At 45.6% G+C, this 27,186-nt stretch overlaps 1 protein-coding gene and 1 long non-coding RNA gene across 2 annotated transcripts in view; both read right to left on the bottom strand.

Annotated features, from left to right (window-relative positions):
• Positions 1-3,178: 3,178 nt before the first annotated feature.
• On the bottom strand, positions 3,179-13,003 carry LOC135820186 (sushi, von Willebrand factor type A, EGF and pentraxin domain-containing protein 1-like). The gene is made up of 4 exons (XM_065333498.1): positions 12,843-13,003; positions 4,756-4,932; positions 3,767-3,940; positions 3,179-3,441 (listed from the first exon to the last, which is right to left on the bottom strand). The coding sequence occupies exons 1-4, from the start codon at positions 12,883-12,885 to the stop codon at positions 3,179-3,181; spliced, it is 657 nt and encodes a 218-aa protein (XP_065189570.1). The 5' UTR covers positions 12,886-13,003.
• Positions 13,004-18,366: 5,363 nt separating this feature from the next.
• Positions 18,367-27,186, bottom strand: part of LOC135818932 (uncharacterized) — a 42,979-nt gene continuing 34,159 nt past the window's right edge. Inside the window, exons 2-3 of the long non-coding RNA XR_010553826.1 lie at positions 26,314-26,487; positions 18,367-18,528 (exon numbers count right to left, since the gene is read on the bottom strand). This is a non-coding gene — a long non-coding RNA (uncharacterized LOC135818932). The remainder of the gene's footprint in view (positions 18,529-26,313; positions 26,488-27,186) is intronic.

Here is a 27,186-nt window from a genome sequence, read left to right as displayed (position 1 = left end):
CCGTTTCAGGTAAAATGTACTATTAAGTGCAATCAGTCAACATGTGATGTTATGCTGATTTCCAATGTGAGAATCAGTGTACCCCGCTCTCCCTCTCAGTGTCTCACTCTATGAGAGCTGGTTGGAAATATATATGGGGGGGGGGCATTGTAGGCGTTCGGTGACTGCGTCAGCTGTACTCCAAGGGACGGCGGCAGAAGAAACTGACGGCGCAACATCGGAGACAACAGAATCCAAGTGGGGAGATATTGGAGTTCTGGGCGGTTGAAGACGAACAGGATCTCGCCGCACACGCACATCACGTCCTGTATCCGAAGGTTGAGCTGCCACTCTGGCCGATGGCGTTTTTTTTCTGGTCGAGAAACGAGCCATCGTGAGAATATAATACTCAAATAATCTCTGGCCGGATTTGAAAGCTGACTGCAGGCAAGGAAACTGGAAAGACCCCAAGCTCTTTTGTGCGCACAGGAAATCTGTGCATGCGCAGAGCGTGGGCATGTGATGTCTATGATACACAGCAGTATGTAGAGAGAGCAAGATTGTGCACACACGTAAGGAGGGTTAAGGAACCCGTTAGAAAGGCCAACAGCGAAGCAATGGTACGTGAATGTTAACAACGGTTAACTCCTACATTAATCGAACATTTTAAAATGCAATTCCTTGCATTCCCAACTCATCACAACCACGCGCTCTTCAGCCGAACCATACAGACACCAGCAAGGACACTTCCATTGAGAGATAATATTGCTCCACGCCTCTAGACAGCTGTTTCGCTCCCTGTCGGAGCTCATCAGTAGAGGATAATAATAATGATAATGGAGGAATGATCATTCTTATACACCAGAAATGGCGCAAATGCGCGCTTTCCACATATATCAATGGCATATGCAAGCTGCTAAAATGGTAAAGTGTGAGAACAGCGATAAATAATCATAGTACGCGCTCATTGGTACATGGTGGAGAAACACACCACACAAGCGATGAAAACCTGACGCGGAATACTGATGCCAATGGAAAGTACATGTATGGTGTTTATTATTATGATGTTGCAATGTCCATGTATGCAGGCGAGGCGAGACTCACCGCCGAGATTCCCCAACGCGACAGGCTCGGTTGCCGTTCAGGATTCACACCGACCTGTCCGCCCGTCAACAGGATCGACAGCGGGAGGCCCCACTGATGCCGATGTCGATGTGCACCAGGAAACTTGTAGTCGTGAGTGTGATACTAACATGTCTAGTAGCAACCACTGACAAACGAGAGGCCAGCTGGGGCATTCACTCTAGTCAGGGATGCTTGGTCGACGCTTCGGATCAGCACGCCAGCAGGCGACAACTTTCACACCAAGGTTCAACTCGAGTTCAATTCGAGTGACAGGACTGCACCAAAAAAAGGTCAAACAGGCTAGTAAGTTGTACCTTGCAGGCACGTTGACCAGGTGACTGGTGTACGCAGGAGCACGTAACCTCTTGTTGAACCATGTTCGATTAGGATTAAAGGAGGAACGCTGCATCGCAGCCTTTTCGGACCAAAACCAGCCGACTCAGCTTCCAAAAGAATACAACATATGGGCCAATCGCGGTCATCCGTGCTTTTATAAGAACGAAATGGCGCTTTTAGTGGCATTTTGCATATGAATCCCCATCTTGTAGGGCGCAGTCACCCAGTTTCGGTGGAAGTGCGCGTGTTCGATTGGGATTCAAGTAGGAAGGGAGCGTCTCAGCTTTCTCGGACCAAGACCATTCGACTAAGCACCCCGAAGACTACAATTGGTGAAATTTTGATTGTTGCCTTAACTTCCCCTTTAATACCACCTAGAAGAATGTAAGATATGCATTAGACATGCCTAAACTCGGACTTCAATAGTAAATTTCCTATATTCCCACTTTATTCACAGACCTCCTGACGTCAACTCCACTCAACTATTCAAACAACCTGAACATAAATGGCAACTTGTATTGTGGCAACAGTGGCTTGGTGGCTGACTACAAATCCGCCGTTCCATATCAACAAAAGTTCTCAATTGCCTCTTCCGAATTCCTCCGTGCCTCTCGACTATCATCGGATAATGAGACGCGCCGGAGGAGTGAAAAGAAGGTCATCGACGTGCTGAAATTCAACAATTTCCCCCAATCAGTGATTGACAAGGCCCGGGAACGAGCTGGAAGACCGACCGGACCCAAACAGAAAAAGGACTTTCGCACAACACTCAAGCTGCCATTCAAAACCGATCACATCCACAAGAAGGTGCAGTATCTCATTCGCAAATATCAGCTGAACACCCACATCATATACAAGAATGCTCGGCTCAGCTCGCGGGTTTGCAGGTCTGCTTTGGACAAGCCCCTATGCCGCAAATTCGTTGATCCACAGCAGCCAAGGAGAAGGGGAAGACCGAAATCAGCTTGCGTGGCATGTACAGCAGGTGCAGTGGACTGCACCCGCCGAAACGTGGTATACCACCTCGAGTGCCGTTGCGGTGATGACTATGTGGGTGAAACTGGCCGAAGCGTTGCGACAAGGTCAAGGGAGCACAACGATAATGCACGCAACGAGGTCCGAGGGAAGGCGCTGGGTGAGCATTACCGGATCTTCCATGCCGATGAGCCATTGTCGCTGGGGCAGACCGGATTCGCCAACGTCTGTGTGCTTGCGACAGAGCCAGACAGGGCAAGGAGAAGGATTCGGGAAGCGGTCAAGATCCGGGACATGGAGCCTAATATCAACACCAGCAGTGGTTGGGATCTCCTGTGAGCTCTGGTTTCCTGGCTTTTTCATTGGAGTGATAGGTATCCATGTGAAACCTTAGCACCCACAAATTGTACGTATCACCACCCTAGACTTTAGCATTATGTTGGCACTGTCCACACTACTGTAGTCATGTGGCACAGGTTGTACATAATTATCACCGCCCTACTCTCTCACACGGAGGACTAGCACCCCTATTGTGATCATGTGGCATGTGGCATTTTTTCGCTTGGGAGTTGTTGTTTTTTTGTTTTGTTGCCCCCGCTGTATTCCGCACGCACCTAGCCAGCTTGTTGTTTTAAAGTCTGCCTTGCTTCCATGTCTGCTTCATCCTGAAGATGGTCAGAGTGACCGAAACGTTGACAAGAAAGAAGAATTGTTCAGCTGTGTGAAGAAGCAGTGCATCTGAGTGTTGGCCAGTGTTGCCACACTACAAGTTGCTATAATGAAGCTGCGTGAAGCGTCGTTCCGAATTTCTGAACATAAATGAAGACAATATTATCACATTATACTGACGAGAGCATGTTGGTGGTGTTCCAGACCACATTCCAGTTGTTTGACACACAGTTGTTGTTGTGCCAGAAAGTTGATATCCAGCACTGCACGAGTACGTTCTGTTCGTGAAGGCATCTCGAGCACCACTGGACACGGCGCCGTTTGTAGGAGACACCGGGTTGGAAGGACATTGTATCACTATAACAACAGAATCACAAATACACCAAACAAAACATCAACAGAAATCCATGCCAGAACGGGAAATACTGACATACTGTGACTTACAAACAGTCAAACTAACATCTAGTGACTTTAGAAGAATTCCAAAGGCCGGACAGCTTAACCACACCTGGATCTTATAAGACACCTGACTAGAAGTACAGAGAAACCACCTGACGTCTCATCTTAATCCTCCTCTAATTCTTCCCCTTAGCCATGAATACAATGCATGTATGAACATTTCTTCGGCTCTGGCTCTTCAAGGATTGATTTCTTATTTTAACTTGAATAATCGTATACGTACGCTGGCAAGTTGGTGGGGATGTCGACCAAGTTCCATTTGGAAGACAAACAGAGGCACTGCTGCCGACTACATTGTATCCAGCATTGCAGGTGAAAATAGTTGCACCATTAATCTCCAAAGACATGGTAGCAATAGCTCCATTAGAAGGTGCAACTTGACCGCCACACACAACACCTGCAAAGCACAGCAACCAGCAAACTTTGAAGTCAGAATGGCCTCACTTGGAAGCCGCAACAGTCAGAATGGCCTCACTTGGAAGCCGCAACACAAAAGCAGCTTATTGACAGAGGTGTCAGCCAGCTTGATACTCCACCAGTGGTCCCTGATGATCACTTAGGCTCGATTACTGGTCTGAATGCAGCCAACCAACTCCAGACAACTCCTCCTCCACTCAACCTCACGGAGAGCCCCAGCACCGTGCCAATGCAATAAAGATGGTATGAACAGCAGTACTTGACTAGCAATGCTGCATGTCCACAGTTTGCCGTATCACCCTCGGGCTCATCGTTCGCTGCTGATTTGCGTCCTACAGGAATACTGGGGAGTTCTAAAGCCAGTGTATCTGACAGGGAGAGCCAACAAGAACTTTGTATGACAGTGCTGCTGGGGTTAAGTGTTCATTGAGATAAGATATGCGGAGCCAGAAAGAGAAGCGCCTTTGCAAAAATGTGCCAGCAGAACATGAATCACTGGGGCAGAACCAGTCACATGCAAGTACATTAACTTTTGCTCTTGGTATTTCAACCGCTTTTAACGCCATGACATTATAAGTTACGGTGGCCCTACATTCGAATATAGCGCCAAGGCTTTATGAGCGGAAGCACGCTACAATAGGAAAGGTAAAGGTGAGTTTGGGATCTGTCTTTTAGTCTCTCTCTCTGAGATCAACAGTTGTATAAGATGTACAATATGCAGGCACTCACTTCGAGCTAACATTTGCTTAATTATTTGATAAAAGAACTAGTGAAAAAAAAGGAAGAAGTACTGACGATTGCATGTAGGTGGTGTTCCAGACCATGCTCCAGTTGTTTGACAGACAGTTGTTGTTGCTCCTGATAGTTGATATCCGGTACTGCACGAGTATGTTCTGATCGTGAAAGCATTTCGACCACCACTAGACACTGCGCCATTTACAGGAGACGTTGGATTTGCAGGACATTGAATTCCTATGGAAACATATCCAATCAACAGACATTGTAGAGTCACTCGCTCAAGCTTGGAAATTCCAGAATATTCGGTCACATCATACGTCTTCCGTTTTAGGAGTCATGTTTGAGAAAATCAAAGTATGTTTGCAAAACGATCTCAGATTGATAAAACTGGGAAGCTCAACTGACGAGGGATGAATTCCCTTGATGCCAGTTGCGAGTGAGCAAAATGTCAATCCAAGGTGAGCATACAACCTTCCTACAAGTATATCTCCCAAGGTTCTTCATTTATTTTCGAAGTTTTGTGCATAGCGGTGAGTTGCAACAAGCTGGGTAACGTGGGTACAGCATTGCAAATGACCGAGGGTTCTTTGACCCACTGTTAAAATTCCTTGATCGTCACTGCCTCAGCTCGTCATCTAAATCTGGTTAATTTATGGCCTGGACAGGGTTGCTGACCAGATGTTTCTCAGCTTGTTGAAGCTCAACTGACGGCTGTATTCCATGAAATAGAGTGTACAGAGCACAGGTGTTGCATTCCCATGCAGGATTGCTAAGTGAAGCAGTTGATTTGCTCCGTAGGATAATAGCGAGTCAGACAAGTGATAACCTATGTGCAAGAAGGATATGGGAGAGGGTACGGCGGCTGCTGAGTGATGGCCATTTGAGCCGGTGCGGCAGCACCGAGTGGGTTCTGTGTTCAAAGAGAAGGAGATGCAAACAGAGGCGAGCGGCGCGCCGTTGGATGCGCTCAAGCCGGTCGTTCAGGTTTGCGGGGAGGGGTGAAAGGACAGTGCAAGCATACTCAAGAATAGGGCGGATGTAGGTTAGATATATGAAGGAGAGAGCAGAAGTGTTTAAGGAATTGCGTAGTCGCAGGAGAAGGAACATCTTCCTGGTCGCTTTAGTGATGGTGTTGTCAACATGCGAGTTCCAGCATAGATTCTGCTGTATGAGGAGGCCAAGTTGGGGATGCCTTGAGGCCACAGTGAGGTTGATATCGTTGAGTGTGATTGATGGTGGTCTGGGAGGTGGCCGGTTGGTGTGGTGAAAGTGGATGACAGTGGTCTTACTGTCTTTGACCAGGAGATGCCAATCCTTCAGCCACTGTGTCGCGGTTGTCACAGCTGACTGGCGGTGCTCTTCTGCGGCTAGAAATTTCTCGTGAGCGACAATGATGGCAGTGTCGTCGGCAAACTGGCTGCCCTCAGTGTTGCGATTTTTTTCAGGCGCCTGGCAGATCGACTGTGTAGGCCGTGAACAAAAGTGGCCCGAAGACAAAGCCTTGGGGTACCCCCGCTGGAATGTTCAGCAAGGTTGATTTGCTGCTGTCCATTTGCACACGTTGTCGTCTGTTCGTGAGATAAGAGGCAAGGCACTGGAGGCATTTGCCAATTTTGCAAGCAGTCCTTGGTGCCACACCCGGTCAAACGCCTTAGATAGGTCGAAGAAGCAAGCAATTACTGTTTGCCTGGCGTCTCTTTTCTCGGTGATCTGATGGATTAACCGAGATAGCTGCTGTGTGGTGCCATCGTTTGGCCGAAAGCCTGATTGACCGTTGGGGAGGTGAGGTTGGATGTGCTTCGAGATGCGGTCTGCAACTATCCTCTCTTGTACTTTCAATGTCACGCTGAGTAGCGATAGCGGGCGATAGTTGGAGGGTCTGGTTTTGCTGCCCTTCTTGTGGATGGGGGTGACTGTTGCGTCCCTCCACTCTTGCAGGATAGTGCAATGATCGAAGGAGATGTTAAAAATTGGTTGATAGGGATGGCGCAAGTGAACTGGCTGCCTCTTTCAGTAGGCGGGTATGCATGCCATCACAGCCAGGGCTCTTTGACGGATCCAGGTTTGACAGTAAATTTGAGACCTCTTGGGCTGTTGTTTCAAGTGTAGTGAGGCCAGGGGTATTGGGTGTGGGGGAATGAATGGAGGGGAGTTCCTCGTGGCACCCTGTGACTGACTGTTGGCTCTGCAAGATGAAGAAAGCGTTCAGGGCGGTTGCTTTTTCAGCGGGGGTTGAGAGAGACTGGCCCTGGGAGAGCATGTCTGGCAGAGTAGTTTGTTCTGATGACTGGAGGCCGCGCATCAGTTTGTGTAGGTTTGGTGTGAAGTGGCTCGTCCCAGTGCCATTACTGACATATGTAGACTTAGCGATTCGGAGAAGGTGAGTAACTTTGTTGCGTTGAGTGGTGTATGCTGTCCAGTTGCAGGGCGTCCGGGTGCGCAGGTAGGCACGGTAGAGCCGGTGTTTTTCTCTGATGGCGTTAGTGAGCTCTGGGTTCAGCCATGGCTTTGCGGGGTGGCTAGTATGGCTCGGGGAGTGAGGTACTGCACAGTGTTTGCGGGCGCAAGTGAGCACTTTGTCCTTCCATGAGTGCCACAGGTTGTCTATGTTGGTAGTCTTCAGGGTGTCACGTTCCGGTAGCAGTTGTATGCGTTCAATTTCGGCTTTCAGACTGGTGATGCTTTGGTTTGACCATTTCTAATGGGTGGTGTTATGCGTGGGAGGTGGTACAGCTCGAGGGGGTGCAGCGACTGGCTTGATTAAACCCCTGATGGATAGGTGGTCCGAGTTGCCGATCTGCGGGAGACTAGAGATAAGGACATAGTCGCTGTCTACATCCGTGACGACTAGATCTAGGCAGGATTTAGGGTGCCCATTCTGCACAAGAGTGGGGAATGTGACATGTTGGTGTAGAGAGTAAGTTTGGAAAAGCACTGCTAGATCCTCGCCAACAGCATCTGTCGTGTCAGAGTGTCACCAAGCGGCGTTCTTTGCATTGAAATCACCGAGGTCGCGTTGTCCCCAAGCTTGCCACACTGATAGATGTACTGACCAATACAATTGACATCCACGCCCTTGCACACTTTCACTCAGACCATGACTGCATCATAATTGTATATATTCCCGTAGCTATGCAGAAGACGTTACTTCAGTAACGTCTGGCGCTAGCCAGGGTCCACACCGCTTTAATTTGGTGTTTGTTTGTTTGTTTGGTTGTGTCGCGCCTGGAGCTATCCCGTATCTGTCCCGTATCTGGGACTACAAAGGCTGTACAGGATTGTACATAACAGCTGGCCACAATATTGGCTGGTACCGTATCTGTCCCGTACCGTACCATCAAGCACAGCTGGCCACAAACAGCTGGCCAAGATATGGGTTAATTACGGTATATGGTTCAGTTCCAAGAGGAATCTGGAGCTCACTGAACCAATCGATAGTCGATAAGCACTGGCCAACGAGGGACCACTCTTTGCAGGCTCTGAGGGATGTATCGAATGAAGAAAAGTTGAACTGACTTGGTTCAGCAGGGATGGCAACACTTCGTGTGGCTCGCTGACCTTGTAATTGGAGTCTGGCGAGGACAATGTCGTGGTCGGAGGTACCCAGCGGTGCGGCAGTTGAGAGGTTAGAAAGAAGTAGTGGGTGGTTGATTATAACAAGGTCTAACGCACTGGCATGACCACTGTGTTGGGAGTAATGTGTGGGAAAGGTAACGAGCTGTGATAGGGAGAGCATTTGAAGCAGACAAAGCAGTTGATGACAACCGCATCTGTGGTCGATCCATACCATTCCGAGCAACGAGCGTTGAAGTCCCCAAAGACGAGAAGCATGGAGTCGGGCATAGATAAGCGTTGCAAGATTGGAATTGAGTAAAGAAATTATCGGTTTGGCGGTGTGTCAATGATGGTGGCCTGTACACCGATCCTAAATAGCGCAAGATCATAACGTCAAGCAACTTGGAAGAATAAGTATGAATGCGAAGTGTATAGGGGAATGAATGTAGAGCGATTGTGTGGGTTAGAATCCTAGGTTATGCCTTGAAATATAAATAGGAGAATTGAAACATTTATAACATCCCTATGTTTTATTGTGTCCAGGTCTTCAAGGCAAAAAAAGCATAGCGTAGGGCCCTGAGCTTCCAAGTTCTCTCGTATGAGCGAATACACCAACAGAAAACCATGCCAGGAGGGGAAATGCTAACTTACTACGAACAAGAAACAATCGTACTAACATCTATTGGCTCTAGAAGAATTCCAAAGGCAAAGAAGCTTAGCCACACTTGGATCTCATAAGACACCTTACGGGAAATGCTGGGAAACCACCTGACATCTCATGTTGTTCGTCCTCTTAGTCATGAATACAATGCGTGTATCCATGTCATTTCTTAGGCTCTGACTCTCTAATGACTGATTTCTTAGTTTGTTACAGCTCCCGCACCAGATTTACTTTAATATTCGTATACGTACGCTCGCAAGTTGGCGCAGAGGTCGACCAAGTTCCATTTGGAAGACAAACAGATGCACTGCTTCCAACTACATTATATCCGGAATTGCAGGTGAAAATTGTTGCACCATTAATCTCCAACGACATACTGGCAATAGCTCCATTAGGAGGAGCAGCTTGACTGCTACACAGGACGCCTTCAAAACATAGGAAGCAACAAAAAATGGGAAAAGATGGAAGTTTCAGATCTGAAACACAAAAGTGGCTAACGGAAAAATACTGTCATGGGTTACATAAGATGTAATGGTGAAGTGTATTTTGTTGTAATATTGTTCTGCCTGCGTATGGCAGAAATAATAGAGGAGTTCAAATAGAAACCAAGTACAAAATGATGTGTTCCGACAAAATGAAGAAGAGCATTCAAAAGAGTAAATGAAAATAATCATATGTACTCGGATGGTGAGCTAATATAGTTATGATGAAGAAAGGAAAAGGACAAAATGTTGCTGGCTGTTTAAGATCTGGTTACGCTGGTGGACAGTTTGTCATAACTCGTAACATTTTGTCCTTTTCCTTTCTTCGAAAATATATGTGCAATTAATGATTATACTCATGGAGAAGGTGACTGCATACGCTGGTATGCTTCGAGGCGACACAGCACATGAGATCCTTGCCAAACTTATTACAAGCATGCAGGACGATGGCAAGATTGAGCAATGGACTGGTCGTAGCCGTATCATGCGGATGACGACCCCAACAGCCTCAGTGTTGCGCAGAAAAGAAGTATTGCCGTGTCCTGCGCAGAAGTGAATCGACTCTGCAGAATATTTCCGGGGTGGTATTTGGAGGTGGCCCTGGCTGTGCCTTTCCACTAGTGATGTCGACGGAGTCTATAGAAAATTTGCTGCACTACGCTGGTTTACTGTCGGAGAGGCCTGTCTGTGGTTTGGAATAGCCACAAAGGCAGACTTGCAGCTGCCATGGTACAAGCTGCGCAATCTCCTGCAGTACCTACGAAAGTTTGGTGCGCCTCTTGGGTCCGAACATGCTATGCGTCAGACGCTTCATAGCAAACTCCCTTTTGAACCCATCGCCTTTGTTGCACGGTTGAATAAGCTGTGAATTGCACATGCGTACACCAGCCGCCCAGTCACTGTCCCTGCAGGCTACAACTTTCACACTAACGTTCAACTCACCAGTTCAAATGTTCAAATTGAGTAACAGGAAAGCACCCAAACTGGTTGTAGGTTGCAGAGGGTGACCAAGTGACTGGTGTACCCATGAGCATGCGCCCGCTTGATCAACCGTGATCGATTTGGAAGAAGGGCCGAACGCTGCATCACAGCCTTTTCGGACTTAAGCCAGTGGACTCGGCATCCAAAAGACTACAACATATGAGCAAATCGCGCGCATCCGTGCTATTATAAGAACGAAATGTTTTTTTAGTGGTATTTTTTATGCAAATCCCCATCCAGTTTCGTTGGAAGTGGCGAGGTCAATCGGGATTAAAGGAGGAAGGAAGAATCTCAGCAAGACCATTCAATTCAGCACCCCGAAGACTACAACTGGTGAAATTTGATATTAGGGTACACTTCCCCTCTAGCCCTTTAGCACCTAAATTTATTTTAGCCGACTCACGATTTTCACAAACTCAAATTTTCATCTGGCTGTGTCATCGATAGCCTTCGGAGGATTCTCACAATCTTGAGCTTTATGGAAAACTCTGGGCAAGACGAATGCAGCCATACCCAGTTCGCAATTGACAGAGTCGTAGAGATAACGCCGCAGCGCAATGTGAGCATTCCACTGCAAGACCTACGAGCGCAGAACTAAATTCTCAGCCATTTCAACTACCGTATTTCCCCGATTATAAGTCGCTACTTTTTACACTGAAATCCAGGGTAAAAAATCTGGTGTGACATACAATCGAGCATGACTTACTACTGAAGTGGATATATCGAAACAATATTGCTCAAACCTAAAAATGGTGGGTGCGACTTATAATTGAGTTCGACTTATAATCGGGAAATACGGTGTTTCGATCACAAAAGGGTCAGTTTTTTTGCAGGAGAGAGCTGAGAAATGCAGCTGCAAAATGACATAATTATGCCGTGTGTGAATGCGTGGGCAGCGAGTCAGGGAAACCACCTTGCGCGTGTTTCAAATTCACGGCGGCGCGAGCTGACTTGTGCCTGCAAATTTGGTTGGATTGTCATAACTCTGCTCCAGGACCTCAGATCGTCTTTGAGTGCCTTAGAGCCGACAGTTCGAGGCGGTCCTCATACGAACAGACCTTTAGACCGTTGAATTCGGACAACGATCGACCGAATGGCAGGGAGATGAGCGAGAAAGAATTTCTCGTGCAACATCTGGCCGCGGCCAACCATCCTTCAATTTGCATGATGTTGCTAGTGCTGTCTATGGCTCTGTGTCTGCCAGTGTATGCGAAGCCAGAAAGAGAAGCATATTTGCAAAAAATGTACCATCAGAACATGAATCACTGCGGCCGAACCAGTCACATGTAAGTACTTTCAATTTTCCTTGTGGTATTTCAACCACTTTTAACGCCATCACATTATAAGTGAAGGTGGCCCTACATTCGAATATAGTGCCAAGGCTTTTTCAGCGGAAGCAAGCTACAATAGGAAAGGTACAGATGAGTTTGGGATCTATCTTTTACTCTCTCTGGGATCAACAGTTGTATAAGATGTACAATATACAGGCCTACACTTTTTTGAGCTAACATTTGCTTTTAAGAATTATTTTATAAAGGAATTAGTGAAAAAAAGGAAGAAGTACTGACGATTGCATGTAGGTGGTGTTCCAGACCATGCTCCAGTTATTTGACAAATAGTTGTTGTTGCTCCTGATAGTTGATATCCGGTACTGCACGAGTATTTTCTGATCGTGAAAGCATTTCGACCACCACTACACACTGCGCCATCTACAGGAGACGTTGGACTTGCAGGACATTGAATTTCTATGGAAACATATCCAATCAACAAACATTGTAGATTCACTCGCTCAAGCTTGGAAATTCCAGAATATCCGGTTACATCACACGTCTTCCGTTTTAGGAGTCATGTTTGGGAAAATCAAAGTATGTCTGCAAATCGATCTCAGATTGGTCAAACTGGGAAATTCAACTGACGAGGGATGAATTCCTTTGATGCCAGTTGCGAGTGAGCAAAATGTCAATCCAAAGTGAGCATACAACTTTCCTGCAAGTGAATCTCCCAAAGATCTTTATCTATTTTCGAGGTTTTGTGCATACCGCTGACTTGCAACAAACGGGTACAGAGTTGCTAATGACCGAGGGTTCTCCGACCCTTTTTGAAAGTCCATGATCGTCACTGCCCCAGCTCGCCATCCAATTCTGGTTAAACTATGGCCTGGACAGAGGTGCTGATCAGATGTTCCTCCAGGCTGTTGAAGCTCAACTGAAGACTGAATTCCATGAAATAGTGTGTAAAGAGCACAGTTGTTGCATTCTCATGCTGGTTTGCTAAGTGAAGCGGTTGATTTGCTCCGTAGGAGAGATAATAGCGAATCAGATTATTGATAGCCTAAGGAGGCGAAAAGCGCAAGCTCCAGTATCATGAGTCACAGATATTGCAAATAATGAGAAACCCAACGTAGGGGGGTCTGAAACATACAAATCAACATATGATGAATTGTGCGCATTGGGTTCAAACCTTACTTGTACATGTCGGCATTGTGGTTGACCAAGCACCATTTGCCATGCATACAGTTGCACTATTTCCTGTCAGTTGATAGCCATCATTGCATGCCAATATAGTCACTCCATATGGTAATCTGGAGCTGCTGACTATTGAACCATTTATTGGTGGGGTAAGTGCCGGACACATTCGTACTGCATTGTACACAAGAAGATGGTAACCATTCCATCATCCACACACAGGGTTTTTAATAAAGACATCCGTAGCGCATCTACCTATCCCCATTTTCAGAAATTAATTACCGACGCCTAGTGGATATTTTCGCAAATGCATAGGCAGCAATAAATGAGTTAATTAACGATTCACGGCAACAGCATGGTCACTGCATCTGATTCAGTGCCACAGTGTAGTTGTAGAGATAGCAGCTCGTTTGTCAACATCATCATCATCATCATCATCATCATCATCTGCGTTGCCGAAAAAATAATAATAGTAAAATTAAAAAATTAAATAGTAAACGGCATTATACAGCTTTGTAAGCAGTAGATGCACAGTGCGACTGCCAGACATCTCTGTCAGATGCCAACTGGCAATTCTCATGCAGAATTTTCATCCGTTTGTCTACGGATTTCACAATTTAAGGTTTCCTGGAAAGCTCTTTCCTACTTGTCATCTTCCACGTGCTTTCGAAGCATACAGCACCCCAAGGACGCCCTTAGCCTTGTCAACAGTGTCCCTATCGTGCTCAACAGCATCCTTCGATTCGGAGCTCAAACTCAATGTAGACGTACGATTAAACTGCCAGGAACTCGTGAGATTTAAGCGATTCAAACGATGTACATCATGTTGCCTTTGACACGTCATTGGGAAGTCTCCCTTTCACTACCCATTATTTTCGCAATTGAGTCAATTCACAGCCTACAAAATACCACGTTTGTTATACCTCTGCTCTCCTTTGGCCATTTCTCACAAACAACCACTCTCTGGAAAGCTTATGATGGCAGCCACACGCTCTTAGAAACTACAACACCAAGCGCTATTCGTGTGTGCTGCGCTGTGATGAAAAAGACGTTTTCAAACTCAAACAAATACGCGCAGTGCAATCTACCAGTGAGTGGCTCACTGATTTGTAAAATCGTGGCTCATAGAAACCAGACGAAGTTCTTGTGAAAATACCTAAAACCCGGAGGATTTCCAGCCCCGAAATGCCTTAGGTAAGCGAAAAGATATCAGAATTATTCTCAGCGTGACGGCGACTCAAAATGTTTGAGTGCGCATTTTTGATCGCGCACTACCTTCGAGATTTGTCGTGCGCCAATTATGCACCAAGGAGACAAAGCGATAGTTGTATGGAGCGAGTGCCGGCATTGATCAGATGCGATGGGGTCTCCATGACCAGCATGCTAGTCATAAACCCGAAGAAATTTTCAAATTAACACTTGCAGCATAATGTTTTGTGTTACAGCTAGTTTTTTCGGGATTACCACATCACCTTGCCGACCATGTCACCCGGCCAGTCACTCAAAACCATGCATGTGCTAGGCCGCGGTCACACCGAGCTCGATTCAGCCGTTCAGCCGAAACAAGCGCTTGTTTGCGTCACTATTACCATGGAAATGGCTGAAAAATGTCCTACAAGCGACTTTCAGCCGTGGCTGACTCTCAGCCGTTTTTTTCCGGCTTGTTTCAGCCACAGCTTGTACAAGCGGCTGAAAGCCGAAATTCAAAAAATAATTTGAGTGCGCTTGGAGCTCCGGAGCACACCATGTAGCTAGTTGACATGATGAACTGATATTGATGTTCTTTCTTGTGTTCGGGGAACCGTGCTATCCCTGTGCCTTTGGTTTTGACCGTGAGTCTGTCTACCCCAACTACACTGTATTCAGTTTGATTTGGATTTTGTCCGACGACCATGGATTTCTGCCCCTGTGCCTCTAGACTGCTGGGTAGATTGTTGGAGCTGTGGTTTGAGGCCAAGACAAGGCACCACACTCACGACCGAATTCATGAAGAAAGCCGGGTACGAAGAACAGAGTGGATTGCAACTAAGTTCAATAACGGCAACCGGCGGGGCAGAAAGCTCGACATCAGGAAACACCACCCGAACCATCGCGTCCATGCACACCGAACAAATAAAAAGAGCACGACTTCGCAATTCAGAATCCGGGCTTCCTTTGCTTCTTCATCAAAACTGAACACTAGAACAAGTACAGTTTTAGATCGCGAACGTTCTGCTCTTCAGTTTCTTGCAAACATTGGTGTGTTTCGAGATATTCAAAATTTGGCGGGTAAGAAAAACAAGCCATTCAAGCTTTGCACTCAAGGTCTGGTGTGACCGCGTCACAGGGATCACGCAAGCCAGCTGAGCGCCAGCGATAACAAGCCCAAAGTGGCTTGTTTCGGTGTGACCGGGGCCTTATGTACAATATATACACCAAATAAGGAGCTTTTCAAGACATGACAAACAATGTGATGAAGGCAAAACACTGGTTCAAGGTTTGTTTGAAAAAGACAGTTGAATAACTTACATGTACACGTAGGAAGAGAAGCGCCACTAGGCCACTGACCACCACTACCACAAATGATGGTGGCAGTCCCAGTTATTTCATACCCTGGAAGACATGAGACACTTGCCGTACCTCCAATTGTAAAACTAACCACAGTGGCTGTGATGTAACCATTGGTAATCACAGGTAGTGCAGGGCATGTAGTGGCTGAATAGGTGCATAGGAATTGAAGACCAAACACAATAGCAGGTGTGCATTTCGCATCCGACAGTAGCAGAATATGGTTTGCAAAGATGCAATCAATGAAACTGCGGACTATCGACAAGGTACCATCCGAAGAGAAAGAACACATTCCGTAAATATCCAGGGAATGTAAGAATAATAGGTTTTTCATTTGACCCGACCAGACCACACGACGCTTGCAGAACACAGAAGACGAAGATGGAGATGGCAACAAAGAATTAATGTAAGAAAACACCACGTTCGTTTATTACCTTCATACAACTAAGAAGAAGAACAATGAATACAAATAATCTACGTGGAGATAATAATTTTAATATAGCTATGAATAGGATGAAGGCCGCAGACATCGCGCAACTACTTGGTCCGACTTATTAAAATGTGCGCTTCGCTTCAAACCTCAAGCCTATGTCCAAAGGAGCACCTGTGCTAAAATATCGACCAAGAGACGATAGATAGATTACTACTGTGTCGTTTCTTGGCCTGACCTTGTAGTTTCCATCTCTGCTGGTGTCTCAGGGCGCTTCTTCAAGTGCGTCAGCCTGCAATACGGCGACATTTTTTTCATCTCCTCCAAGCTACACTGCGCTTCCTTGATTTTTTCACTCCATAGGCACGATTTAGACGATCGACTTCGCCTCCTCCTCGTGCAGTACGACTGCCAGAATGGTGGCTGTAGGTGTTTTCGCCTGACGCTCCCACGACACTTTCAAATGAGGCGAACAAGTAAACCATGACGCATAAAAAATCACTTCTCGTCAGGGAGTAGTACAATACCATACTGGTATTGTACTACTCCCTGCTTCTCATCACCGTGTGCCGCATACTGGTATTGTACTACTCCCTGCTTCTCATCACCGTGTGCCGCGCGTAGAACTACTGAGTCTGATCTGTGTCGACATGACTGTCGACACAGTCAGCTGCATCAGACCATGCGTGCTCTTCCCTGCCTGTTTCACGAATCCACTGGCCCCGGAGACTGGCGATCTTGTGACGCATCGCGATCGCGGCTCCGAGGAGTCGGCGGGGACTCCGCACCATTCACGTATTCACCCTTTCTGCGCTTCAGTTTTCCAGCCAGGTTGTCGCCTGAAAGTCGACCTCAAGGGCGGTTGTTTATACCGATCAACTTCCCGAAAATCTCTTCTGTACTCTTGATTCGTCGGCCGCCACATCGTGAACGAATGCGAGAGAGATCAGCACAAACTGGACGGAGCGATGCAGGTGCTTTCTGCACGAGTTTCTGGATGACGCGTTTGCTGTTACTTGATTCTTCCAAGGAAACAGCGACTGCACTGGGCGATTTCAATCCGCCAGGAAGCACTCGAGAACGATCTCCCAGGAGTTTCTGGTACTCCGTGACAATTCCCCATCGCAGTGGGGTGTTGATTTCAGCACCAGGCCTTCTCTGTGTTGCGCGAGAAGCAACAGGAGTCCTCTGACGACAAAAATTTGCACGCAAAATACTCGAGTCGACTAGGATCCTGAGACGCTGCCTCCTTTGGGGTTGGAGCCATTTCTTCTTCAACATCACAAATCGACAACTAAAGGATAGTGTTAGGTAGCTGGAAAGTTTGTTCCGTCCTGAGTTTATTTGAATTTGTTTGGCTGACGTTTGAAGCGAAACGCACATTTTAATACGGAGGATTAGCAAGACGAAATTCGCGTTCGCGTTCGCAAGCATTTTTCAGTTCGCGAACTGGACTGCGAACTTTCGCATTTTTCGTTCGGAAAAGTAGTCGGAACACGAATCGTGGATTCGTGTCAGGGCAGTCATAAATTTACCACGCTGTACTGCCTACGTCGTGTCAACATCATGCATGTGCGAATTCTGTTTGCTAATCCTTCTCATAACGCGAATTCCGTCACTGAGTTCGACTTTCTTTGGAGAGCGAACGCGAACGCGAATTTCCTCTTGCTAATCCTCCGTAATAAGTCGGACCAAGTACGTTACTTGTTCGACATGTATTTACTGTGTATTTTATAACAAAAATATTATTGAACAGTGAACACCCATAATCCATTTTCTTGTTCCTATCATCAGTGGGCAAAATACGGAACTAAGGATACAACCAAAGAAACTGAAGTTAAGTACTGTAAATAGAAATGTGTTAGTTCCGTATTTTTCCCACTGATGATAGGAACAAGAAAATCGATTATGGGTTTTCAATAATATTTTTGTTATAAAATACACAGTAAATACATGTCGAACCAGTAACGTAGTTGCGTGATGTCTGCGGCCTTCATCCTATTCATAGCTATAACAATGAATACATTTCTCGTTTTTTGTCGGTTGGTCTCACAACATGAACCATCTTTTTCACATTTCGAAAATGACTATAACAGGATTTCTCGCATGTACGGGTTGAATTATTTGAAATGAAACTTCTGATATAGGGAAGGTTACATCGCTGCAAGTGACCTGTTTGTCACAAGTATGGAGCTGGAACTGCATTTGGAGTGCGCTGCAGTGGACAATGGCTATTTTATGAACTTGGCCTCATTGTTTTTTTTCTGAATACCACAGAACCATCAGATGCTGCACAGCGATATTCCAATAACCAAGAGATTTCCAATGAACCAATATCTCTAGAAGTCTCGACTTTTTACACGGGATGTCACGTGAGTTTGACGGAGTCATAGAAATACAACTAGAGCACGAGTTCGACTCCCTAGTGGACTTCCGACTGTTTATAGGACAACGAGTGCCTCCGAAGTCCAACGTATATTTGTCGCTGACAAAAAAATGTGAGGAATAATTCATCCCCAATGGTTTGGTATATGCTAATACCTTGGCAAATGGGAAATGTTGTAAAGCCATTTGCAGTTGGACATGTGACAGTGTTTGACCCGACGAGTGTAAATCCACTGGAGCAGGATATTGTATACTGTTGAGGCACACTAGCAACAACCGGTGTCGCCACTGCATTAGGTATTGTAGGCACTGGGCATGTAATAGCTGGAGAAATAAAAACATAACACCAGAGAAACCGTTTCAGGTAAAATGTACTATTAAGTGCAATCAGTCCACATGTGATGTTATGCTGATTTCCAATGTGAGAATCAGTGTACCCCGCTCTCCCTCTCAGTGTCTCACTCTATGAGAGCTGGTTGGAAATATATATGGGGGGACATTGTAGGCGTTCGGTGACTGCGTCAGCAACCAACTTTAGCAGTGGTATTGTTGCGTATAGCGTATCATTGTACGTTAACATATCCCCGTACTGTATCCCCACACGTTAGCGTATCCCGTACATTAGCGTTCGATGTCTGCCTTTGTATAAAAGCTGCTGCTCACGATTCTTTAATTGCCAGTTAGTTAATTTAGTAGCCAGTTAGTTAATTTAGTTGCCAGTCAGTTAATTCCATTGCCAGTTAATTTCGTTGCCAGTACATTTCAATTGCCAATTACAGTGTGTTCACTGAGACCCTTGTGCTTTCTTGCCTCCGAGAGACTGCGGCCCGCTACAGTATCACCTGCCGTAGGGGATAATTTGGAGGAACCAAAGTGCAATTTTTAGACGACGATAGGCCATGCACAACAACAAACCAAAAGGAACGCCTATACAACACAACCTGTGGGTGGCATAACACCACAAGGCGTGTTGAAAGCAACAGTGCGTCTACACGAAGAAATGTTGCAGTCTAGGAAGTGGCTGGAAGGCAATACGAATTGAAATTTGTGTTCTCAAAGGGGTTGCACTACCGCTTTCTTCACCCACATTGAGTATAAAAAGGCGGAAATTCCAGGACAGCTTCATCTGATACTGCTATAATCATTACTGCCTCGGTTAAAAACATTCGGGATGGATTTTGATTGACAATGAAAGCGTTTAGAACATATCAAGAACCCTTTGTATCAACTGCAATTCACTGGACGAAAGCAGTTCAGCCGATGTACAGCGTTTTTACAAGAGAAACTTTTGGCGGAATGACCCAAGACTTCAGTTTGCGTCGCTTTCGCTCGAAATCGTCATCTGCTGTCATCTGCTACATGCAAGTAATCATCTCTCTAGAGTGGTTGTTTCAGCTCTTTTTAGCCTTGTTTGATCATGCTGTTAGGTGCCTCCACCCGTACAATCTTACCTACAACCTTTGCTAAGCGGGCCGGCCTGCATGCACACGTACTAAGTCATACTCACCTTTCTTTCCGTTGGCCTGGGTAGCTACTTGCACGCCCCTGTTTGCCATAACTACCCAGGCCCATTATATTGCGTTGTTTCTCAGTCGATCTCGCTCTCTTCAATAATCCCTCTCTTGAATAATCTCGCTCTCTTCAATAATCTCGCTCTCTACCGTAATCTCTTTCTTACTCTTCAATGTAGTCGTTACGTTCGTCTTGGTCGCTTGTCTCGTCGTATATCATAAATGTCGTTCCCAATAACTTGTTCCCGTTGTCCATTGTAATGTCTGGAGAAGATGTTGTCAGTCGTCCTTCTTCGGAACCAACATTGGCAACCAACTTTTGCCGAAGCCCGCGACCCTGAGATCCTCATTCTCCACCTTCCGGCATTCGTCTCGTGTTAAGCCTCGTCTCGTTATCGTATGCAAACTAGTCACGTCAATGCCAACCTCGCCTCGTCCAGGTCCCATTCGTCTCGTCATGCAGGTCAGCTACCTTCCTCTCTTTCATTTTTGTATGCGTTCCTTCTTCGTCAAATTTATTTTCAGTTTATTTATTTGAAACTCGGATGTTGAGCCATAAATAAAAGTAGAAATGAACAGGACATCAGGAAACGAGTTAAGAGTAACTCTCCATCACTGTAACTGGATACTATATACAGTCAGAAAGTGCAATAACTAGGCACACAACTGACAAGAGTACTGAGACATTCGACGTCCTGACACCTAGCTTCAACACATCTTCGCAGCGCTAACCGCCAGCCTTCCAACTTGGAAGGTTCAAGGTTATGGAAAGACCAAAGAGGGGAAGGCAAGCGCAACGAAAACGAGCAAAAGCTACAGTCCCAACGGAACAAAGAATGTCGATTGTTACTGGACGATGACGAGACCAGTACGATATTTGACAAAGCGGTCTAACTACAATTCGAAGCAGCAAAGCAGCACACCACCCAACTTGGGTGGGTCATAAATATCAAAGATAATTAAAGAAAGGGGAAGCCTTGCAAAAACGAATTGTACAAGCCGAAAGCCAAACTCCTACAGTACTCCTCATGCATGACATTGTGATGGACTAGTTGACTACAAAACAAGTTGTTTCACACGACGTACGTTTCGCCGTATGGTTCGTGACGGCTCATCAGGTGTGCAATTTGAAACTCGGATGTTGAGCCATAAATAAATGTAGAAAGGAACAGGACATAAGGATACGAGTTAAGAGTAACTCTCAATCACTGTAACTGGATACTATATGCAGTCAAAAAGTGCAATAACTAGGCACACAACTGACAAGAGTACTGAGACATTCGACGTCCTGACACCTAGCTTCAACACATCTCCGCAGCGCTAACCGACAGCCTTCCAACTTGGAAGGATCAAGGTTATCGAAAGACCAAAGAGGGGCGCTAACCGACAGCCTTCCAACTTGGATGGTTCAAGGTTATGGAAAGACCAAAGAGGGGAAGGCAAGCGCAACGAAAACGAGCAAAAGCTACAGTCCCAACGGAACAAAGAATGTCGATTGTTACTGGACGATGACGAGACCAGTACGATATTTGACAAAGCGGTCTAACTACAATTCGAAGCAGCAAAGCAGCACATCACCCAATTTGGGTGGGTCATAAATATCAAAGATAAGTAAAGAAAGGGGAAGCTTTGCGAAAACGAATTGTACAAGCCGAAAGCCAAACTCCTACAGTACTCCTCATGCATGACATTGTGATGCACTAGTTGACTACAAAACAAGTTGTTTCACACGACGTACGTTTCGCCGTATGGTTCGTGACGGCTCATCAGGTGTGCAATTTGAAACTCGGATGTTGAGCCATAAATAAATGTAGAAAGGAACAGGATATAAGGATACGAGTTAAGAGTAACTCTCAATCACTGTAACTGGATACTATATGCAGTCAGAAAGTGCAATAACTAGGCACACAACTGACAAGAGTACTGAGACATTCGACGTTCTGACACCTAGCTTCAACACATCTCCGCAGCGCTAACCAACAGCCTTCCAACTTGGAAGGTTCAAGGTTATGGAAAGACTAAAGAGGGGAAGGAAAGCGCAACGAAAACGAGCAAAAGCTACAGTCCCAACGGAACAAAGAATGTCGATTGTTACTGGACGATGACGAGACCAGTACGATATTTGACAAAGCGGTCTAACTACAATTCGAAGCAGCAAAGCAGCACACCACCCAACTCGGGTGGGTGATAAATATCAAAGATAAGTAAAGAAAGGGGAAGCTTTGCGAAAACGAATTGTACAAGCCGAAAGCCAAACTCCTACACTACTCCTCATACATGACATTGTGATGGACTAGTTGACTACAAAACAAGTTGTTTCACACGACGTACGTTTCGCCGTATGTTTCGTGACGGCTCATCAGGTGTGCAACTTGAAACTCGGATGTTGAGCCATAAATAAATGTAGAAAGGAACAGGACATAAGGATACGAGTTAAGAATAACTCTCAATCACTGCAACTGGATACTAGATGCAGTCAGAAAGTGCAATAACTAGGCACACAACTGACAAGAGTACTGAGACATTCGATGTCCTGACACCTAGCTTCAACACATCTCCGCATCGCTAACCGACAGCCTTCCAACTTGGAAGGTTCAAGGTTATGGAAAGACCAAAGAGGGGAAGGCAAGCGCAACGAAAACGAGCAAAAGCTACAGTCCCAACGGAACAAAGAATGTCGATTGTTACTGGACGATGACGAGACCAGTATGATATTTTGACAAAGCGGTCTAACTACATTTCGAAGCAGCAAAGCAGCACACCACCCAACTCGGGTGGGTCATAAATATCAAAGATAAGTAAAGAAAGGGGAAGCTTTGCGAAAACGAATTGTACAAGCCGAAAGCCAAACTCCTACAGTACTTCTCATGCATGACATTGTGATGGACTAGTTGACTACAAAACAAGTTGTTTCACACGACGTACGTTTCGCCGTATGGTTCGTGACGGCTCATCAGGTGTGCAATTTGAAACTCGGATGTTGATAACTCGTATCCTAATGTCCTGTTCCTTTCTGCATTTATTTATAGTCATCCTTCTTCGGACCCAACATTGGCGCCCAACTTTTGCCGAAGCCCGCGACCCTGAGATCCTCATTCTCTACCGTCCGGCATTCGTCTCGTGTTCGGCCTCGTCTCGTTATCGTATGCAAACTAGTCACGTCAATGCCAACCTCGCCTCGTCCAGGTCCACTTCGTCTCGTATTGCAGGTCAGCTAACTTTCTCTCTTTCTTTTTGTATGCGTTCCTTCTTCGTCAAATTTATTTTCAGTTTATTTATTTCGTGAATTTTTTGTAGTGTGTGTGCGCGCGTGTGTTCTTCATAAAATATTAGTAAATTAGAGGTCCAATCATGGTGAGTCACGCTCTAATTTGTGATGTTTAGGAGTAGTGCAACTACGCTATTTTTATCCCTGCAAGCAGTATCAGTAGGTTCCTCGTCACGTCTAGTTTCTGATCTTTAGACTTAGAGAAGTAAAGGAACAATAATTGTAATGCATGATACTAGTAAACACTTTTGTGAGATCCGTGCACGCGTGCAGTGTGTCTTTGTGTGTGTTTTTTCTTCCTCTGTCATTTTTATCTCTATTTTTTGTTTTTGTTTGTTTTGTGAGCGTATGTGTTTCCCGCGCGCGTGATATTCAGGTTCGATCCCCGAGGGTTTTCAGGTTCAATCCCTGTGGTTTTTTTTCAGGTTCAATCCCAGTGGTTTTTTTTCAGGCTCAATCCCTGTGGTTCCTCAGTCATATTTTTATCTCTATTTTTTTCTTCGTCTTATTATTTTCCGCGAGGTCGCGGTTCTCTTTTTTGCTCAGGGGAGGTATGTTAGGTGCCTCCTCCCGTACAATCTTACCTACAACCTTTCATAAGCTGGCCGGCCTGCATGCACTCGTACTACGTCATACTTACCTTTCGTACCGTTGGTCCGGGTAGCTATTTGCGGGCCCATGTTGGCCATAGCTACCCAGGCCCTTTATATTGAGTTGTTTCTCAGTCGATCTCTTCAAAAATCTCGCTTTCTTTAATAATCTCACTCTTCAACGTAGTCGTTCGTTCGTCTTGGTCTCTTGTCTCGTCGTTTATAATAAATGTCGTCCCCTATAACTTGTTCCCGTTGTCCGTTGCAATGTCTGGAGAAGATGTCGCCAGTCGTCCTTCCTCGGACTCAACAGTACTTCGCTGAACTTTGGTGATATTGGCGTCATTCAAGTTGACTGTTAAGCTGCGTGAATCCACCGCGGTGGTGGTTTCTGGTTTCCGCCAAGGAGTAGTAGAAATATGTTACCCGCGCTCTGCGAAAACCGACCTTAGGTGCTTCGTAATTTTTTCGAGAAAAAGAACAAAACGTCACAGTCTGTAGATTTTTGAAGATCACAAGGTGAGAGTCATGGCGGAACGAAGCAGAAGAAGGTCGCTAGCTCAAATAATTGCTGTGGGCTTCTCCCAGAGGTTTCATCCGAACTCCTTCACGATGAATAGTCATTTTTTGGCCTGGTCCAATCGCAGTTCTGATGACAGCAGTGCCGAGGAGAGTCGGATGTGGAATCGCAGGACGCAACACTGTTGTTGTTTTCTTTATTTGAATTCGCTAAAACCAAACGGACAGAACTGTCCAGTGACAAGGGAGCGAATGATGAGCGTCATAATCACTAGGCATCAAAACATCTCAGGACAAAATGAGACAGACTAAATTAAGGGAGGGTCTGCACAACACTTGTACATTAAGGGGGAGTACGAGAACAAAGGCGCGGCAGAAGTCGAAGCAAGAAAGCAATCAACGCCAGAGATATTTTTGTCCACCAAAAACAGAGAGAGCGAGAGAGAGAGAGAGAGAGAGAGAGAGAGAGAGAGAGAGAGAGAGAGAGAGAGAGAGAGAGAGACTGACCGAGCTGGACGGCCATGCAAAGGATAATTTCGATCAGGCGTCAGTTTTGCCACCAGCCCAGCCCCTCAATGCCGGCAATAAACAGAGTGCAGACCAAGAAAAATCGGTTCAAATACTGTCTACAATCCAGGAGGCGCGCAACAAGTTTGACAAGGGCTGTAGTTGTTCCGCACTGGTGCTGTTTCAAGATCGTGACACTTGAAACCTTGCTTTACATTCATAGCGCACACAATGAACTCTGGAATGCACTGCCTGTGGAAGATATTGTGGAGCTGAAGCATTTTATAGAGCATTATGCTATAGCTCATGGCCTCCCTTAACCTGCAAATCCACATGGGCACAACAAGCCAGTACCAACCTACATGTATTTGCCCAGTATCACTACGAAGAAGCTTGTTCACCAGGCGTTCACAAAGCCTGGTGGCAAAGCTGCATACAGTACGTTTGGCAAGATTTCGAAAAGAGACTGCCATGATATCACCGATTATGAACTGAATGTGTGCGGCAGATGTGGACATAACTAGATGTTCTACTGCCAGTACCAGATAAAACTATCAATATCCGTTAACCTGGCATTGATCCGAGCTTCTTCACTACTTTGCACCTGCCTCTACCCATCACTCCGGCTGGCATATCCTCATACAGAGCCAAATACCTCTTCTGGCAGATTCGTGAGCATAACCATCCACAGAACATAGATAGAATGTGTCTATCTCCACAACAGGAAGATCCAATGCCATCATTAACCTTTCTTTTTGAAGATTATTCTCACAGCATTGGCTCCAAAATGTAGCATAAAATCCAGGATTTTTGCTACTTTTCCTCCAAAAATTGTAGGAAAAGTGCAAAGAAATTGTCATTGTATCTAACTGAATATGTATGCAATCCACCTCAAACTTCACCAGAAGTTGATGAAAGGGTCGTGGGTCAAAAATTCAGCACAAACTCATTTTCGCCAAAACAGCACCTAAGGTCGGTTTTTGAAGAGCGCGGGTCATGTTATGTTTCGCTGGTTTCACCTCCAGTCTCAAGAGAGATTCGTGAAACAAGGAAAATGGCAAAGCCAAATTAATTATAGTTCTGATGGATGCTCCTGTCAGCACGGAACGGCAGCGGCTAGCGAATCCTTTCGACTTCCCTAAGCCAAAAGACCCACGTCGGGCTCCAGACTTCAAAAGAATGAATGGTACTCAGCATTCGAATCTAGGCTTTGCGCGGGTTGAATGAAAATCTGAGTTCAGAATTTTAATTGAGCTGTGCGATCGAAGGAGCTGCTTGTTCAATCGCGCATTGTGTGGGCTCGCTGCTCCGCACCATTGGTCTCTAGATCACTCTCAAACTCTCAAGCTCATTGGTAGAGAGGCCAAGCAGCGCATTATGCCCTCGGAGAAGTGGTATTTCAGTTTCCGTTGCCATGACTTTCATCTTCTAAGTTCTCGCAGCGCAATTGTCATTTCCGCTCCGTTTATTGTGAAAGGTTGCTTTCGTTGCATCGTATCTCTTTCATGGCATGCCAGGGAATGCCAAGCAAGTGATCGCGACTCATGTCAAAGGGGTTTGTGCATAAAAAAGTCCCTTAAAATTCCAGCACGAAGTTTTTGTTGACGGAGGAAGTACAAAGTACAAACACACACAATTATGTGGTGTAGTGGTTTTTCCTCTTGGCATTATACCGCACAGCAGAAAGAACAAAATACAAGTTGTAGATACTTACCGTTGCATGTGCCAATAGGGAGTGCCCACGAGCCGTTTGGTAAGCAAGTTGTTGTCAGACTACCACTAAGATTGTACCCAGCTATACATTGAACTGTCGCCACTCCATAGCGAGCAGTGCTTATGGGTGCCGCCATGCCATTTGTTATTGTCGGTAGAGAGGAGCAGACAATAGCTGATGTGGGGCATACCAACATGAAACCAAACACACATTAGCAGCGGCGCAATGGCTCGTATGGACACTAAGCTCAGTCACTGAGAGTAGAGATATCTATTCCATTGTCATGCACAAACAGTAGATTATTTTATCACATGCGAAACAACACATTTAACCGGGCCAGAAGTTGTCTGTGAACAAGTAATGGGACATGCACCCTGTAATCAGGTTCTAACTAACACTTATAATATTTTAAATTATAGTATAAAAACCTCCAGTCATTTGCGTGTTCTAAAAAGCAATTAATATTTCTGGTAATCACTCATATAAAATAACTGGTGCTATAAAAACCTGTATAAAAAACCTGGCGCTGTAAAAAATCTGGTGCTACAAAAACCGCTTTTTAGGAAAAAACACAATCTAGCATGGTCATACAGAACAAAAACAGCACATATTGGCTCAAAACCAGAGTTTCAAAAACAGCAGAACGAAAAGAAAAACTGGAAAAACAGAATAGAACGACATGAAAGGCAGAAAGTGGAAGTGAGCACAAATAAGCTTACTCCTGCTTCTCCTCGGCTTCCTTCTTGGGTATTTTCTTGAGCTTTAAACTGAGTCGCTTCTTCCTTTTCTCAGGCGCGGGAGCCATCATGTTGATAGTGACAGTAGACCAATTTGACCCTTAGAGCCGAAAGAACTGATGGAATGGGACTGGCT

This window comes from Sycon ciliatum, chromosome 6, assembly GCF_964019385.1.
Source record: "Sycon ciliatum chromosome 6, ocSycCili1.1, whole genome shotgun sequence".
NCBI lineage: Eukaryota > Metazoa > Porifera > Calcarea > Leucosolenida > Sycettidae > Sycon > Sycon ciliatum.
This window is presented reverse-complemented; position numbering and strand designations above follow the sequence as displayed.

Coding starts and splice junctions, on each gene's coding strand:
- LOC135820186 (XM_065333498.1), bottom strand. CDS start 12,885: ATGGCAAATGGTGCTTGGTCAACCACAATGCCGACATGTACAA. Junction 4,933..12,842: donor CACAATGCCGACATGTACAA/GTAAGGTTTGAA, acceptor ATGTTTCCATAG/GAATTCAATGTCCTGCAAAT. Junction 3,442..3,766: donor ATCCCCACCAACTTGCCAGC/GTACGTATACGA, acceptor CTGTTGTTATAG/TGATACAATGTCCTTCCAAC.